This window comes from Scyliorhinus torazame, chromosome 6 (assembly GCF_047496885.1).
Source record: "Scyliorhinus torazame isolate Kashiwa2021f chromosome 6, sScyTor2.1, whole genome shotgun sequence".
NCBI lineage: Eukaryota > Metazoa > Chordata > Chondrichthyes > Carcharhiniformes > Scyliorhinidae > Scyliorhinus > Scyliorhinus torazame.
The window spans coordinates 14,809,790-14,828,851 of record NC_092712.1 but is presented as its reverse complement, the minus strand read 5'-3'; the positions used below and the strand labels follow the sequence as shown (position 1 = coordinate 14,828,851).

The 19,062-nt window shown below is 57.9% G+C and overlaps 1 protein-coding gene across 1 annotated transcript in view; it reads right to left on the bottom strand.

The window, feature by feature from the left end:
- Positions 1–19,062, bottom strand: part of oplah (5-oxoprolinase, ATP-hydrolysing) — a 167,870-nt gene that overhangs the window by 108,315 nt on the left and 40,493 nt on the right. The window contains exons 11-13 of the mRNA XM_072510166.1: positions 14,294–14,406; positions 13,713–13,883; positions 12,144–12,287 (exon numbers count right to left, since the gene is read on the bottom strand). Coding sequence (XP_072366267.1) covers positions 12,144–12,287; positions 13,713–13,883; positions 14,294–14,406 — 428 coding nt within the window. The remainder of the gene's footprint in view (positions 1–12,143; positions 12,288–13,712; positions 13,884–14,293; positions 14,407–19,062) is intronic.

The window sequence follows — 19,062 nt, the reverse complement described above, 5'->3', positions numbered from 1 at the left end:
GACACCCCCTCCCACACCATCTCCCGACACCCCACCCACACAATCTCCCGACACCCCACCCACCCCCACACACCATCTCCCGACACCCACCCCTACACACCATCTCCCGACACTCCCCCCACACACCATCTCCTGACACACCCCCACACCATCTCCCGACACCCCCCCCACACACCATCTCCTGACACACCCCCACACCATCTCCCGACACCCCCCCCACCATCTCCCGACACCCCGCCACACAATCTCCCGACACCCCCCCACACAATCTCCCGACACCCCCCCCCCACACAATCTCCCGACACCCCCCCCCCACACAATCTCCCGACACCCCCCCCACACAATCTCCCGACACCCCCACCACACAATCTCCCGACACCCCCCCCACACAATCTCCCGACACCCCCCCCACTCAATCTCCCGATACCCCCCCCACTCAATCTCCCGATACCCCCCCCCACTCAATCTCCCGATACCCCCCACTCAATCTCCCGACACCCCCCCCACTCAATCTCCCGACACCCCCGCCACACAATCTCCCGACACCCCCCCCCACACAATCTCCCGACACCCCCCCCACACAATCTCCCAACCCCCCCCCCCCACACAATCTCCCGACACCCCCCCCACACAATCTCCCGACACCCCCCCCCACACAATCTCCCGACATCCCCCCCACACCCCCCCCCCCCACAAAATCTCCCGACACCCACACACCCCCCACACAATCCCCCGATTATATTCATTGGAGTTTAGGAGGTTGAGAGGAGATCTAATAGAAACTTACAAGATAATGAATGGCTTAGATAGGGTGGATGTCGGGAAGTTGTTTCCATTAGCAGGGGAGACTAGGACCCGGGGGCACAGCCTTAGAATAAAAGGGAGTCACTTTAGAACAGAGATGAGGAGAAATTTCTTCAGCCAGAGTGTGGTGGGTCTGTGGAATTCATTGCCACAGAGGGCGGTGGAGGCCGGGACGTTGAGTGTCTTTAAGACAGAAGTTGATAAATTCTTGATTTCTCGAGGAATTAAGGGCTATGGAGAGAGAGCGGGTAAATGGAGTTGAAATCAGCCATGATTGAATGGCGGAGTGGACTCGATGGGCCGAATGGCCTTACTTCCGCTCCTCTGTCTTATGGTCTTATGGACAGCCACTCCCCCCGCACAATCTCCCGATGCCCACTCCCACCGCACAATCTCCCGACGCCCACTCGCCCCGCACAATCTACCGACACCCACCCCCGCACAATCTCCCGACACCCACCCCTACACACCATCTCCCGACACTCCCCCCACACACCATCTCCTGACACACCCCCACACCATCTCCCGACACCCCCCCCACACACCATCTCCTGACACACCCCCACACCATCTCCCGACACCCCCCCCCACCATCTCCCGACACCCCGCCACACAATCTCCCGACACCCCCCCCCACACAATCTCCCGACACCCCCCCCCACACAATCTCCCGACACCCCCCCCCCACACAATCTCCCGACACCCCCCCCACACAATCTCCCGACACCCCCACCACACAATCTCCCGACACCCCCCCCACACAATCTCCCGACACCCCCCCCACTCAATCTCCCGATACCCCCCCCACTCAATCTCCCGATACCCCCCCCACTCAATCTCCCGATACACCCCCCACTCAATCTCCCGACACCCCCCCCACTCAATCTCCCGACACCCCCGCCACACAATCTCCCGACACCCCCCCCACACAATCTCCCGACACCCCCCCCACACAATCTCCCAACCCCCCCCCCCACACAATCTCCCGACACCCCCCCCACACAATCTCCCGACACCCCCCCCCACACAATCTCCCGACATCCCCCCCACACCCCCCCCCCCACAAAATCTCCCGACACCCACACACCCCCCACACAATCCCCCGATTATATTCATTGGAGTTTAGGAGGTTGAGAGGAGATCTAATAGAAACTTACAAGATAATGAATGGCTTAGATAGGGTGGATGTCGGGAAGTTGTTTCCATTAGCAGGGGAGACTAGGACCCGGGGGCACAGCCTTAGAATAAAAGGGAGTCACTTTAGAACAGAGATGAGGAGAAATTTCTTCAGCCAGAGTGTGGTGGGTCTGTGGAATTCATTGCCACAGAGGGCGGTGGAGGCCGGGACGTTGAGTGTCTTTAAGACAGAAGTTGATAAATTCTTGATTTCTCGAGGAATTAAGGGCTATGGAGAGAGAGCGGGTAAATGGAGTTGAAATCAGCCATGATTGAATGGCGGAGTGGACTCGATGGGCCGAATGGCCTTACTTCCGCTCCTCTGTCTTATGGTCTTATGGACAGCCACTCCCCCCGCACAATCTCCCGATGCCCACTCCCACCGCACAATCTCCCGACGCCCACTCCCCCCGCACAATCTACCGACACCCACCCCCGCACAATCTCCCGACACCCCCCCTGCACAATCTCCCGACAACCACCCCCCCGGCACAATCTCCCGACACCCACCCCCACACATTCTCCCGACACTCTCACACCCCCACACAATCTCCCGACAGCCACCCCACACAATCTCCCGACACCCACTCCCCCCGCACAATCTCCCGACACTGACCCCCCCCCACACATTCTCCCGACACCCCCACTGCACAATCTCCCGACAACCACCCCCCCCCCGGCACAATCTCCCGACACCCACCCCCACACAATCTCCCGACACCCACACACCCCCACACAATCTCCCGACAGTCACCCCCACACAATCTCCCGACAGCCCCCCCTCACCATTTCCCGACACCCCCTCCCCACACAATCTCCCGACACCCACCCCCCCACACAATCTCCCGACACCCCCCCCCACACAATCTCCCGACACCCCCCCCCACTCCATCTCCCGACACCCCCCCACTCCATCTCCCGACACCCCCCCCCCCGCACAATCTCCCGACACCCCGCCGCACAATCTTCCGACATCCCCCCCCGCACAATCCCCCAACACCCCCCCACACAATCTCCCGACACCCCCTCCCACACCATCTCCCGACCCGCCCCCCCCACACACCATCTCCCGACACCTCCCCGCACAATCTCCGGACACCCACCACCGCACAATCTCCCGACCCCCCCCCCCCCCGCACAATCTCCCGACACCCCCTCCCACACCATCTCCCGACACCCCCTCCCACACAATCTCCCGACACCCCACCCACCCCCACACACCATCTCCCGACACCCACCCCTACACACCATCTCCCGACACTCCCCCCACACACCATCTCCTGACACACCCCCACACCATCTCCCGACACCCCCCCCACACACCATCTCCTGACACACCCCCACACCATCTCCCGACACCCCCCCCACCATCTCCCGACACCCCGCCACACAATCTCCCGACACCCCCCCCACACAATCTCCCGACACCCCCCCCCCACACAATCTCCCGACACCCCCCCCCCACACAATCTCCCGACACCCCATCCACACAATCTCCCGACACCCCCTCCCCACACAATCTCCCGACACCCCCCCCACCCAATCTCCCGACACCCCCCCCCCACGCCCCCCCCCCACACAATCTCCCGACACCCACACACCCCCCACACAATCCCCCGATTATATTCATTGGCGTTTAGGAGGTTGAGGGGAGATCTAATAGAAACTTACAAGATAATGAATGGCTTAGATAGGGTGGATGTAGGGAAGTTGTTTCCATTAGCAGGGGAGACTAGGACCCGGGGGCACAGCCTTAGAATAAAAGGGAGTCACTTTAGAACAGAGATGAGGAGAAATTTCTTCAGCCGGAGAGTGGTGGGTCTGTGGAATTCATTGCCACAGAGGGCGGTGGAGGCCAGGACGTTGAGTGTCTTTAAGACAGAAGTTGATAAATTCTTGATTTCTCGAGAAATTAAGGGCTATGGAGAGCGGGTAAATGGAGTTGAAATCAGCCATGATTGAATGGCGGAGTGGACTCGATGGGCCGAATGGCCTTACTTCCGCTCCTATGTCTTATGGTCTTATGGACAGCCACTCCCCCCGCACAATCTCCCGATGCCCACTCCCCCCGCACAATCTCCCGACGCCCACTCCCCCCGCACAATCTCCCGACGCCCACTCCCCCCGCACAATCTCCCGACACCCCCCCCCCACACAATCTCCCGACATCCCCCCCACACCCCCCCCCCCCCCACAAAATCTCCCGACACCCACACACCCCCCACACAATCCCCCGATTATATTCATTGGAGTTTAGGAGGTTGAGAGGAGATCTAATAGAAACTTACAAGATAATGAATGGCTTAGATAGGGTGGATGTCGGGAAGTTGTTTCCATTAGCAGGGGAGACTAGGACCCGGGGGCACAGCCTTAGAATAAAAGGGAGTCACTTTAGAACAGAGATGAGGAGAAATTTCTTCAGCCAGAGTGTGGTGGGTCTGTGGAATTCATTGCCACAGAGGGTGGTGGAGGCCGGGACGTTGAGTGTCTTTAAGACAGAAGTTGATAAATTCTTGATTTCTCGAGGAATTAAGGGCTATGGAGAGAGAGCGGGTAAATGGAGTTGAAATCAGCCATGATTGAATGGCGGAGTGGACTCGATGGGCCGAATGGCCTTACTTCCGCTCCTCTGTCTTATGGTCTTATGGACAGCCACTCCCCCCGCACAATCTCCCGATGCCCACTCCCACCGCACAATCTCCCGACGCCCACTCCCCCCGCACAATCTACCGACACCCACCCCCGCACAATCTCCCGACACCCCCTCCCACACCATCTCCCGACCCCCTCCCACACCATCTCCCGACAACCCCCACACAATCTCCCGACACCCCCCCCCCCCACCACCACACACAATCTCCCGACACCCCCCCTGCACAATCTCCCGACAACCACCCCCCCGGCACAATCTCCCGACACCCACCCCCACACATTCTCCCGACACTCTCACACCCCCACACAATCTCCCGACAGCCACCCCACACAATCTCCCGACACCCACTCCCCCCGCACAATCTCCCGACACTGACCCCCCCCCACACATTCTCCCGACACCCCCACTGCACAATCTCCCGACAACCACCCCCCCCCCGGCACAATCTCCCGACACCCACCCCCACACAATCTCCCGACACCCACACGCCCCCACACAATCTCCCGACAGTCACCCCCACACAATCTCCCGACAGCCCCCCCTCACCATTTCCCGACACCCCCTCCCCACACAATCTCCCGACACCCACCCCCCCACAATCTCCCGACACCCCCCCCACTCCATCTCCCGACACCCCCCCCCCCCGCACAATCTCCCGACACCCCGCCGCACAATCTTCCGACACCCCCCCCCCGCACAATCCCCCAACACCCCCCCACACAATCTCCCGACACCCCCTCCCACACCATCTCCCGACCCGCCCCCCCCACACACCATCTCCCGACACCTCCCCGCACAATCTCCGGACACCCACCACCGCACAATCTCCCGACACCCCCTCCCACACCATCTCCCGACACCCCACCCACACAATCTCCCGACACCCCACCCACCCCCACACACCATCTCCCGACACCCACCCCTACACACCATCTCCCGACACTCCCCCCACACACCATCTCCTGACACACCCCCACACCATCTCCCGACACCCCCCCCACACACCATCTCCTGACACACCCCCACACCATCTCCCGACACCCCCCCCACCATCTCCCGACACCCCGCCACACAATCTCCCGACACCCCCCCACACAATCTCCCGACACCCCCCCCCCACACAATCTCCCGACACCCCCCCCCCACACAATCTCCCGACACCCCCCCCACACAATCTCCCGACACCCCCACCACACAATCTCCCGACACCCCCCCCCACACAATCTCCCGACACCCCCCCCACTCAATCTCCCGATACCCCCCCCACTCAATCTCCCGATACCCCCCCCCACTCAATCTCCCGATACCCCCCACTCAATCTCCCGACACCCCCCCCACTCAATCTCCCGACACCCCCGCCACACAATCTCCCGACACCCCCCCCCACACAATCTCCCGACACCCCCCCCACACAATCTCCCAACCCCCCCCCCCCACACAATCTCCCGACACCCCCCCCACACAATCTCCCGACACCCCCCCCCACACAATCTCCCGACATCCCCCCCACACCCCCCCCCCCCACAAAATCTCCCGACACCCACACACCCCCCACACAATCCCCCGATTATATTCATTGGAGTTTAGGAGGTTGAGAGGAGATCTAATAGAAACTTACAAGATAATGAATGGCTTAGATAGGGTGGATGTCGGGAAGTTGTTTCCATTAGCAGGGGAGACTAGGACCCGGGGGCACAGCCTTAGAATAAAAGGGAGTCACTTTAGAACAGAGATGAGGAGAAATTTCTTCAGCCAGAGTGTGGTGGGTCTGTGGAATTCATTGCCACAGAGGGCGGTGGAGGCCGGGACGTTGAGTGTCTTTAAGACAGAAGTTGATAAATTCTTGATTTCTCGAGGAATTAAGGGCTATGGAGAGAGAGCGGGTAAATGGAGTTGAAATCAGCCATGATTGAATGGCGGAGTGGACTCGATGGGCCGAATGGCCTTACTTCCGCTCCTCTGTCTTATGGTCTTATGGACAGCCACTCCCCCCGCACAATCTCCCGATGCCCACTCCCACCGCACAATCTCCCGACGCCCACTCGCCCCGCACAATCTACCGACACCCACCCCCGCACAATCTCCCGACACCCACCCCTACACACCATCTCCCGACACTCCCCCCACACACCATCTCCTGACACACCCCCACACCATCTCCCGACACCCCCCCCACACACCATCTCCTGACACACCCCCACACCATCTCCCGACACCCCCCCCACCATCTCCCGACACCCCGCCACACAATCTCCCGACACCCCCCCCCACACAATCTCCCGACACCCCCCCCCACACAATCTCCCGACACCCCCCCCCCCACACAATCTCCCGACACCCCCCCCACACAATCTCCCGACACCCCCACCACACAATCTCCCGACACCCCCCCCACACAATCTCCCGACACCCCCCCCACTCAATCTCCCGATACCCCCCCCACTCAATCTCCCGATACCCCCCCCACTCAATCTCCCGATACACCCCCCACTCAATCTCCCGACACCCCCCCCACTCAATCTCCCGACACCCCCGCCACACAATCTCCCGACACCCCCCCCACACAATCTCCCGACACCCCCCCCACACAATCTCCCAACCCCCCCCCCCCACACAATCTCCCGACACCCCCCCCACACAATCTCCCGACACCCCCCCCCACACAATCTCCCGACATCCCCCCCACACCCCCCCCCCCACAAAATCTCCCGACACCCACACACCCCCCACACAATCCCCCGATTATATTCATTGGAGTTTAGGAGGTTGAGAGGAGATCTAATAGAAACTTACAAGATAATGAATGGCTTAGATAGGGTGGATGTCGGGAAGTTGTTTCCATTAGCAGGGGAGACTAGGACCCGGGGGCACAGCCTTAGAATAAAAGGGAGTCACTTTAGAACAGAGATGAGGAGAAATTTCTTCAGCCAGAGTGTGGTGGGTCTGTGGAATTCATTGCCACAGAGGGCGGTGGAGGCCGGGACGTTGAGTGTCTTTAAGACAGAAGTTGATAAATTCTTGATTTCTCGAGGAATTAAGGGCTATGGAGAGAGAGCGGGTAAATGGAGTTGAAATCAGCCATGATTGAATGGCGGAGTGGACTCGATGGGCCGAATGGCCTTACTTCCGCTCCTCTGTCTTATGGTCTTATGGACAGCCACTCCCCCCGCACAATCTCCCGATGCCCACTCCCACCGCACAATCTCCCGACGCCCACTCCCCCCGCACAATCTACCGACACCCACCCCCGCACAATCTCCCGACACCCCCCCTGCACAATCTCCCGACAACCACCCCCCCGGCACAATCTCCCGACACCCACCCCCACACATTCTCCCGACACTCTCACACCCCCACACAATCTCCCGACAGCCACCCCACACAATCTCCCGACACCCACTCCCCCCGCACAATCTCCCGACACTGACCCCCCCCCACACATTCTCCCGACACCCCCACTGCACAATCTCCCGACAACCACCCCCCCCCCGGCACAATCTCCCGACACCCACCCCCACACAATCTCCCGACACCCACACACCCCCACACAATCTCCCGACAGTCACCCCCACACAATCTCCCGACAGCCCCCCCTCACCATTTCCCGACACCCCCTCCCCACACAATCTCCCGACACCCACCCCCCCACACAATCTCCCGACACCCCCCCCCACACAATCTCCCGACACCCCCCCCACTCCATCTCCCGACACCCCCCCACTCCATCTCCCGACACCCCCCCCCCCGCACAATCTCCCGACACCCCGCCGCACAATCTTCCGACATCCCCCCCCGCACAATCCCCCAACACCCCCCCACACAATCTCCCGACACCCCCTCCCACACCATCTCCCGACCCGCCCCCCCCACACACCATCTCCCGACACCTCCCCGCACAATCTCCGGACACCCACCACCGCACAATCTCCCGACCCCCCCCCCCCCCCGCACAATCTCCCGACACCCCCTCCCACACCATCTCCCGACACCCCCTCCCACACAATCTCCCGACACCCCACCCACCCCCACACACCATCTCCCGACACCCACCCCTACACACCATCTCCCGACACTCCCCCCACACACCATCTCCTGACACACCCCCACACCATCTCCCGACACCCCCCCCACACACCATCTCCTGACACACCCCCACACCATCTCCCGACACCCCCCCCACCATCTCCCGACACCCCGCCACACAATCTCCCGACACCCCCCCCACACAATCTCCCGACACCCCCCCCCCACACAATCTCCCGACACCCCCCCCCCACACAATCTCCCGACACCCCATCCACACAATCTCCCGACACCCCCTCCCCACACAATCTCCCGACACCCCCCCCACCCAATCTCCCGACACCCCCCCCCCACGCCCCCCCCCCACACAATCTCCCGACACCCACACACCCCCCACACAATCCCCCGATTATATTCATTGGCGTTTAGGAGGTTGAGGGGAGATCTAATAGAAACTTACAAGATAATGAATGGCTTAGATAGGGTGGATGTAGGGAAGTTGTTTCCATTAGCAGGGGAGACTAGGACCCGGGGGCACAGCCTTAGAATAAAAGGGAGTCACTTTAGAACAGAGATGAGGAGAAATTTCTTCAGCCGGAGAGTGGTGGGTCTGTGGAATTCATTGCCACAGAGGGCGGTGGAGGCCAGGACGTTGAGTGTCTTTAAGACAGAAGTTGATAAATTCTTGATTTCTCGAGAAATTAAGGGCTATGGAGAGCGGGTAAATGGAGTTGAAATCAGCCATGATTGAATGGCGGAGTGGACTCGATGGGCCGAATGGCCTTACTTCCGCTCCTATGTCTTATGGTCTTATGGACAGCCACTCCCCCCGCACAATCTCCCGATGCCCACTCCCCCCGCACAATCTCCCGACGCCCACTCCCCCCGCACAATCTCCCGACGCCCACTCCCCCCGCACAATCTCCCGACGCCCACTCCCCCCGCACAATCTCCCGACAACCCCCCACCCCCCGCACCATCTCCCGACACCCACACACCCCCCACACCATCTCCCGACCCCCCCCACACACCATCTCCCGACCCCCCCCACACACCATCTCCCCCCCCCCCCGACACCCATCTCCCCCCCCCCCCGACACCCATCTCCCCCCCGACACCCATCTCTCCCCCCCCCGACACCCATCTCCCCCCCCCGACACCCATCTCCCCCCCCCGACACCCATCTCCCCCCCCCCCGACACCCATCTCCCCCCCCCCCCCCGACACCCATCTCCCCCCCGACACCCATCTCCCCCCCCCGACACCCATCTCCCCCCCCCGACACCCATCTCCCCCCCCCTCGACACCCATCTCCCCCCCCTCGACACCCATCTCCCCCCCCTCGACACCCATCTCCCCCCCGACACCCATCTCCCCCCCCGACACCCATCTCCCCCCCGACACCCATCTCGCCCCCCCCCGACACCCATCTCGCCCCCCCCCGACACCCATCTCGCCCCCCCCCGACACCCATCTCGCCCCCCCCCCGACACCCATCTCGCCCCCCCCCCGACACCCATCTCGCCCCCTCCCCGACACCCATCTCCCCCCCCCCCGACACCCATCTCCCCCCCCCCCCCGACACCCATCTCCCCCCCCCCCCCCCGTCACCCATCCCCCCCCCGACACCCATCCCCCCCCCGACACCCATCCCCCCCCCCGACACCCATCCCCCCCCCCGACACCCATCTCCCCCCCCCGGACACCCATCCCCGACACCCATCCCCCCCCGACACCCATCCCCCCCCGACACCCATCCCCCCCCCGACACCCATCCCCCCCCCCGACACCCATCCCCCCCCCCGACACCCATCCCCCCCCCCCCGACACCCATCCCCCCCCCCCCGACACCCATCCCCCCCCCCCGACACCCATCCATCCCCCCCCCGACACCCATCCCCCCCCCCCCGACACCCATTCCCCCCCCCCGACACCCATCCCCACCCCCCCGACACCCATCCCCACCCCCGACACCCATCCCCACCCCCGACACCCATCTCCCCTCCCCGACACCCATCTCCCCCCCGACACCCATCTCCCCCCCGACACCCATCTCCCCCCCCGACACCCATTCCCCCCCCCGACACCCATCCCCCCCCCGACACCCATCCCCCCCCCCCGACACCCATCCCCCCCCCCCCCTGACACCCATCCCCCCCCCCCCCGACACCCATCCCCCCCCCCCCCGACACCCATCCCCCCCCCCCCGACACCTACCCCCCCCCCGACACCCATCCCCCCCCCCGACACCTACCCCCCCCCGACACCCATCCCCCCCCGACACCCCCCCCCCCCGACACCCATCCCCCCCCCCGACACCCATCCCCCCACACACACTCTACCGACACCCAGCCCCCCACACAATCTACCGACACCCACTCCCCCCACACAGACTCTACCGACAACCCCCACCCCACACACAACCTACCAACACCAGCAAGTCCCTTACACCTCCCCTCCTCTGCAATGACCAATCTCTGCCATTCAATATAATTGACAACTGATCTGATTACTGCCTTTACTCGCTTCCTGCCTGCTCCTCATAGCTCCCTAATCAAAGTTCATTGGAAAGGTTACAATCCCGCGCCCCCTTGGTGTATCATGATTTAGGGTTATGAGGGCTAACAGGCTGTGGTACCAAGCAATAGTATGGGGTAGCAGTGTGAAGGGCCACAATATGGGATGATCCATGGCATTCGGGTGAAAGGTCTCAGTACTGAATGATAGGGTTTTAAGGTGAAAAGTGGAATGTCCCTCCTATAAGCAGGTTAAAGGTTTATGGGGAACAGGTGGGGAGGTGGATTTGAGACCAGGAAGAGATCGGCCATGATCTGATTGAATGGTGGAGCAGGCATGAACGGGTGAATTGCCCACTTCTTCTCCCAATTGTGAAGTTCCTATGTTCCCCATGGGGTTTTAAGGTGAAAGGTTACTGGACGGGTGCCCCATGAGGGCAAAGGTTTAAGGTGAGAGGTGAGAGATACAAAAGAGACCAGAGGGGAAATTTCTTTACACAGAGGGTGGTGAGTGACTGGAACGAGCTGCCAGGGGCAGTGGTAGAGGCGGGTACTATTTTTTCCATTAAAAAACAGTTAGACAGTTACATGGGCAGGGTGGGTATAGAGGAATATGGGCCAAATGCGGGCAAGCGGGGCTAGCTTAGTGATAGAAACTGGGCGGCATGGACAAGCTGGGCCGAAGGGCCTGTTTCCATGCTGTCAACATCTATGACTGTCTGACTCTATAAGGTTTTACGGTGGCATTTTTAATAAAATCAGCGTCCATTCGTGTAGAATTCTGGAAACACAGATGGGACCCGGTCGGATTCTTCCAAATCCATAATGTGGTGATGAGAATGGGGTGTGCATCCTCAAGATGCTCTGGAGAGAAAAGGGAATTAATTCTATTGTGTAAGTTTCAATCAAATGGCATAGAAATTAATCCCAAAGTCCCTACCCACCGAACTCGGAATCCAGAATTTTCTAACCTGCTGGTGAAGGCAGCCCGAAAGTCTCCATAGCGACAGGAGTCAGAATCCTGGTGGGCAGGGTAACCATTGGCAGAGCACATGAGGGCACAGTCGGTACGGTCGTATCGCAGGTGGAGGAATGCCTCAGTGCTAATCTGACACCTGAAAACCACAGCAAGCACAGACTAATCAAACAATCGGTCCCCAAATATTTCCAGTATGTGAGGGTCACCAGCAGGACAGGCATTTATTGCCCTGTGCATCTCTAGCGCCTTGAGAAGGTGGTGCTAGCAATTCTGCTTTAGCCACCACTTTAGATAGAATGAATGGACCTGTCAGACAGGAGGTGTTGGAGACCCATCAGCCCAGAAAGGGGGAAGACAACAGACTTCCTCCCCTGAAGCACATCAGTGAAGCAATTGGGTTTCGACCCCAATCTGGTAGCTTCATGGTCACGATTACGGAGACCAGATTTCTGTCCACCAGCATTCCTTTCTGCCCACTGACAGTGCAGCACTCCCTCAGTACTGACCCTCGGACAGTGCAGCACTCCCCCAGTACTGACCCTCTGACAGTGCAGCACTCACTCAGTACTGACTCTCTGACAGTGCGGCACTCCCTCAGTACTGACCCTCTGACAGTGCGGCACTCCTTCAGTACTGACCCTCTGACAGTGCAGCACTTCCTCAGTACTGACCCGGACAGTGCAGCACTCCCTCAGTACTGACTCTCTCGACAGTGCGGCGCTCCCGCTGGACTGACTCTCTGACAGTGCGGCACTCCCTCAGTACTGACTCTCTGACAGTGCGGCATTCCCTCAGTGCTGACCCTCTGACAGTGCGGCGCTCCTTCAGTACTGGCCCTCTGACAGTGCAGCACTCCCTCAGTACTGGCCCTCTGACAGTGCGGCACTCCCTCAGTGCTGACCCTGACAGTCCGGTGCTCCCTTGGTACTGACCTTTTGACAGTGCAGCACTCCCTCAGTACTGGCCCTCTGACAGTGCGGCACTCCCTCAGTACTGACCTTTTGACAGTGCAGCACTCCCTCAGTACTGGCCCTCTGACAGTGCAGCACTCCCTCAGCACTGGCCCTCTGACAGTGCGGCACTCCCTCAGTGCTGACCCTGACAGCCCGGTGCTCCCTTGGTACTGACCTTTTGACAGTGCAGCACTCCCTCAGTACTGACTCTCCATATCCACAATGAGCACCCTCTGTGTAGTAATCTTTCTCTGATTCCCTCCCCGCACTATTATATATCTGAACTTTTAATAAAGTCCATGAAAGGATACTTGTGGTCAGAGTCATCAAGTTTAATGAATCAGTTAAACAATTGAAAGCAAAAGTTTGCACAACAGCCACATCCAGAAGCTCCTTGGGGCTCATTCTGATTGCTGACAACTTAAATGCAACAATAGCAATAGAATGTAGGGACTTACAATTATAGAGTCCCTTCAGCACAATAAACATGATCAAACTAAACGTGACACCAAGCTGACTCGGGAGCTATTTTTATCAGGGTTTAGACTGGGATGGTTAGACTTTATCATTCAGTTAAACTGAGGCAAACTAACATAATCAGCAGGTACCTGTGAAATCCCTGAGAACAGAGTGCGGCCACACACTGCTCCTCCAGCACTGCTATCCGATCATCCAGCAAAGAATAGGACTCTGCTTCATAAACCGCACTGCATGGTTCCTGCGCTTCGTGGACTACATCCGCCAAGGCCATCCCATAGGCCGATAGGATACTGCCGTACCTGAGAGAGAGGGAGAGACAGTGAGTGAGGGAGACTGAGACAGTAGAGGGAAAGAGAGACAGCGAAAGGCAGAGTGACAGACAGAGACAGTGAGAGAAGCAGTGAGACAGAGTCAGCGAGACGGAGTCAACGAGAGAGAGAGATAAAGAGATATAAACAGGAGCCAAGTTATGATAGCGAGATTAAGATGAGAGATTGACAGAGAATGTAACAAAGAACACAGCACAGAGAGAGAGAGAGAGATGGATAATGTGAAAGAGAAACAATAGCCAGACATGGAGTAATCAAGAGCGAGGCAGAGAGCGAGGCAGTAGGGCAGAGTGAGAGTTGATACAATCAGTTCAGTTTTGCACTGCCCAGTGATGGGGGAGAAATGAATCACAGCCACGCTGCTTGAATCCAGCACCTACTTGTGAATGAAGACTGTTTTCATTCCCAGTGACCGGGCAATAGCACAGGCATGCTGCCCTCCAGCGCCGCCGAAACATGCTAGAACGTGGTGCGAGGTATCATGACCTTTGGCCTGTGATAGGGTGGAGGAAGCAAACGGTTTGATGTCAGCGAATGCAATAAAATTGGTGAGGTGGTGGAGGAAGCCCCAATACTGGTAAAGTGGTGGACACTAACTCAGAGCGGAATATATGTCCAACATCTCCTGTCCCCTCTCTCTGTGACATCCTATACCTGCTCATCTCCTCTTCTCTTTCCATGTCCACTTTTCAAATTGCAATTGATACAGTGCCACTTGTGAGAAGAGTCATAGCGCATGGAGTAAAAGGTACAGTAGGAACATGGATATAAAGTTGGCTGAGTAACAGGAAAGAAAATAATATGAGAAAGCTCTGGCTGGTAAAAGTAGGGAAAATCTCCAAAATAAGTCTATCAATGGGAAGAGGATAACCAGGAAAATAGTAGGGCCCAGTAGGGGGCAATCTGTGGGTGGAACCAGAGGGCATTGTAGGGTGTTGAACGAATATTTCACATCCGTCTCCACCCAAGGGAATGAGGATGTGGGTATGGAACTTGGGAAAGAGAAGCTATGAGGTTCTTGTACAAATTGACATAGGGAGTGAAAAGGTATTAGAGGTGGTGGCACGATTAAAAGTGGAGAAATCTCCAGGTCCAGATGAATTGTGGCCCAGGCTGCTGTGGGAGGCGAGGGAGGAGATTGCCGGGGCTCTGACCCAAATGTTTAATTACTCTCTAGCCACGGGGGAGGTGCCAGAGGACTGGAGAGCAGCTAATGTGGTCCCGATATTTAAGAAAGGTTGTGAAGAACAGCCAGGGGACCTGTCTCATGTCAAGGGAATCGATTGGAGAAAATTCTGAAGGAGAGAATCTATCGCCACTTGAAGAGGCACGGTTTGATCAGGAATAGTAAGCACAGCTTTGTCAGAGGGGGGACATACCCAACAAATTTGATTGAATGTTTTGAGGTGACCAGGTGTGTAGATGAGGGTAGTGCAGTTGATGTGGATTATATGGATTTCAGCAAGGTTTTTTGCGGTTATTTTGTGAGGGGTTTCCAGAATGGAAGGCGTGGTGATCACAAAGATACACAAAGCTCTTTTGAAGAACTAAACAAATTTTATTAACACCATTAAATTTGAGTTCGACACTTATTCTGAATAGCAAACACACATGTAAGAATTAAACTACACGAACATTATCTCTATCTACTAATTATAACTATTATATCTTAACTAACTCTGCAATACACTATGAATCTTATCTTCTTCAGCTCCAGTCCAATCTCCTCCTCGAAGAGCCAGTGCAATTTATAGTACTGTTCCTTAGCTCCCTCCAGTGGCTAGGCTTAACATAACATTAGCTCTTCACCTTCTGTACACTTGTATAATGTCACACTTTTAACAAGGTCCCACATGGGAGACTTATAAAAAACAGCAAATGCATATAGGATACAGGGAAACTTGATATAGTGAATTCAAAATTGGCTTAGCTGTAGGAGACATAAGGGGCGGGATTCTCCACTCCCGCGCCGAAGTGGCCGCGCCATCGTGAACGCCCTAGAGGTTCACGACGGCGCGTAACGGCCCCGATCCCGACCGATTCAGGCCCTGACAATGGGCGAGGATCGGGGCCGCGTCATCTACACGCGCCAGGCCTTGTCGCCCGCGTAAAGGCGGCGCCGCATAGATGACGCGGCCGGCGCCGCATAACTGCTGTCACCCGCGCAAGCGTGGGTTGGCCGGCGCCAACCCGCGCATGCGTGGTTGCCGTCCTCTCTAAGTCCGCCCCGCAAGAAGATGGCAGACAGATCTTGCGGGGCTGCGGAAGGGAGGAGGTCCTCCTTCAGAGAGGACGGCCCGACGATTGGTGGGCACCGATCGCGGGCCACCCCACATTTGAGGAACCCCCCCCCCCGCAGGATCCCCCCTCCCTCCCCCGCCCCCCCCCCCAGCGTTAGCGCGCTGTTCCCGATGGCAGCGACCAGGTGTGGACGGCGCCGGGGGGAACCCACCGTTTTGGCCTGGCCGCTCGGCCCATTCGGGACTGAGAATAGCGGGGTTGCCGGAGAATCGCCATTTTGGGTGTCTCCGGCGATTCTCCGGCCTGCGGCCCGCGGAACTCGACCGGGCCATTCCCACCGCTTGGGGGAACGTGGGAGGGCGTCGGACCGGCGTCCCGGGAAATTATGGCGGCCCAGGCGATTCTCCCAACCGGCGCGGAAGTGGAGAATCTCGCCCAAGGTGCTTTAGTGACTGCAAACCAGTGTCCAGTGGCGTACTGGATCCACTATTTTTTGTCATTTGTATAAATGACATAAATTACAATGTGGGGGGGTAGGATCAGTAAATTTGCGGATGATACAAATATTGGCCGGGTGGTTGACAGTGAGGGTGAGTGTCTTGGGTTACAGGAAGATATCGATGAGATGGTCAAATAGGCAGGTAAGTGGCTGAGGGAATTTTACCCTGAAAGTGTGAGGTGATACACTTTGGAAGGAGTAATTTGACAAGAAAGTATTCAATGAATGGCATAACACTAGGAAGTTCTGAGGAACAAAGGGACCTTGATGTGTTTGTCCATAGATCTCTGAAGTAGAAGGGAAAGTTAATAGGATGGTGAGGCATATGGGACACTTGCCTTTATCAATTGAGGCATAGATTACAAAGGTAGGGCGGTCCTGTTGGAGTTGTATGGAACTTTGAGAGGCCACAGCTGGAGTACTGTGTGCAGATCTGGTCGCCACATTATAGGAAGGCTGTGATTGTACTGGCAGAGAAGATTCACCAGGATGTTGCCTGGGATGGAACATTTAAGTTATGAAGAGAGCTTGGAGAGGCTTGGGTTGTTTTCGCTGGAGCAGGGAAGACTGAGAGACGACCTGATCAAGGTGCACAGTCCAAAGATGTGCAAGTTAGGTGAATTGGCCGTGCTAAGATTGCCCTTAGTGTCCAGGGATGTGCAAATTAGAATCATAGAATTTACAGTGCAGAAGGAGGCCATTCAGCCCATCGAGTCTGCACCGGCAGTTAGGTGGGGTTACGGAGATAGGTTGGGGGAGGCAGGCCTCGGTGCAGACTTGATGGGCCGAATGGCCTCCTTCGGCACTTGTAGAGATTTTATGGTTCTATGGACACTATTACGCCCCATGGTGAGTCTGTCATTAGCAAGAGACATGAAGTTGTAACAATGGGCTTGCAGGTATGGAATAAGGACAAGAACATTTTTCTCTTACACTTGATAAACATGGCATTAGATTTAGTTGACAGTAATATATAGTAAAGATAAAATGTATCTATGTAAATCTATGTAAAAAAAGGTAATTATGAACAAGATAATGGAAAAACGGATGAGTTGGACTGGGAGCACTGGCTAAATTCCGAATTGACAATGGGGGAGAATTTGCCAAGGATGAATTTAAAAGTACGTGTTACAATTGAACAGAGCAACGGAGAGCCCCTTTGGTAATGGGGGGCGGGATACTCCGACCCCCCGCCGGGTCGGAGAATCGCCGGGGGCTGGCATGAATCCCCCCCCCGCCGGTTGCCGAATTCTCCGGCATCAGATATTCGGCGGGGGCAGGAATCGCGCCGTGCCGGTCGGCGCCCCCCCCCCCCCCCCCCGGACGATTCTCCAGCCCGCCTGCTGCTGGAATGCCTGTCACGCCAGCGAGAATCAAACCACCTCTCTTCCCGGCGGGTCTAGGCGGCGTGGGCGGGCTCCGAGGTCCTGGGATGGGGGGGGGGGGGGGCGAACTGGCCCCGGGGAGTGCCCCCACGGTGGCCTGGTCCGCGATCGGGGCCCACCGATCCGCGGGCGAGCCTGTGCCGTGGGGTCACTCTTTTCCCTCCGCCTCGGCCACAGTCTTGACCATGGCCGACGCGCAAGAGACACCCCCCCCCCCGCGCATGCGCGGGGATGATGTCAGCAGCCGCTGACGCTCCCGCGCATGTGCGGACTTTCGCCGACCGGCAGAGTCCCTTCGGCCCCGGCTGGCGTGGCGCCAAAGGCCTTTCCCACCGGTCGGCGGCGCGCCAACCACTCCGGCGCGGGACTAGCCCCTCAAGATGAGGGCTTGGCCCCTAAAGGTGCGGAGAAATCCACACCTTTGGGACAGCCCGACGCCGGAGTGGTTCACGCCACTCCACCCGCCGGGATCCCCCGCCCCGCCGGGTAGGGGAGAATCCCACCCGGGTTTGTGAAAGAAATCACGCAGTCATTTTAAAAAATTCATTTACAGGATGTGGACGTCGCTGGTTAGGCCAGCATTTATTGCCTATCCCTAGTTGCCCTCTTGAACCGCTGCAGTCCTCGAGGTGTAGGTACACCCACTGTGCTGTTAGGGAGGGAGTTCCAGGATGTTGCCCCAGTGACAGTGAAGGAACAGCGATATATTTCCTGGGTGGTGAGTGACTTGGAGGGGAACCTCCAGGTGGTGGGGTTCCCAGGTATCTGCTGCTCTTGTCCTTCTAGGTGGCAGTGTTCATGGGTTTGGAAGGTGCGGTCTGAGGAACCTTCGTGTGTTACTGCAGTGTGTCTTGTAGATGGTACACACGGCTGCCACTGTTCGTCTGTGGTGCAGGGTTTGAATGTTTGTGGAAGAGGAGCAATCAAGCGGGGTTGCTTTGTCCTGGATGATGTTGAGCTTCTTTAGTTTTGTTGGATACTCAGCCAAGTGGAGAGTATTCCATTACACTCCTGACTTGTGCCT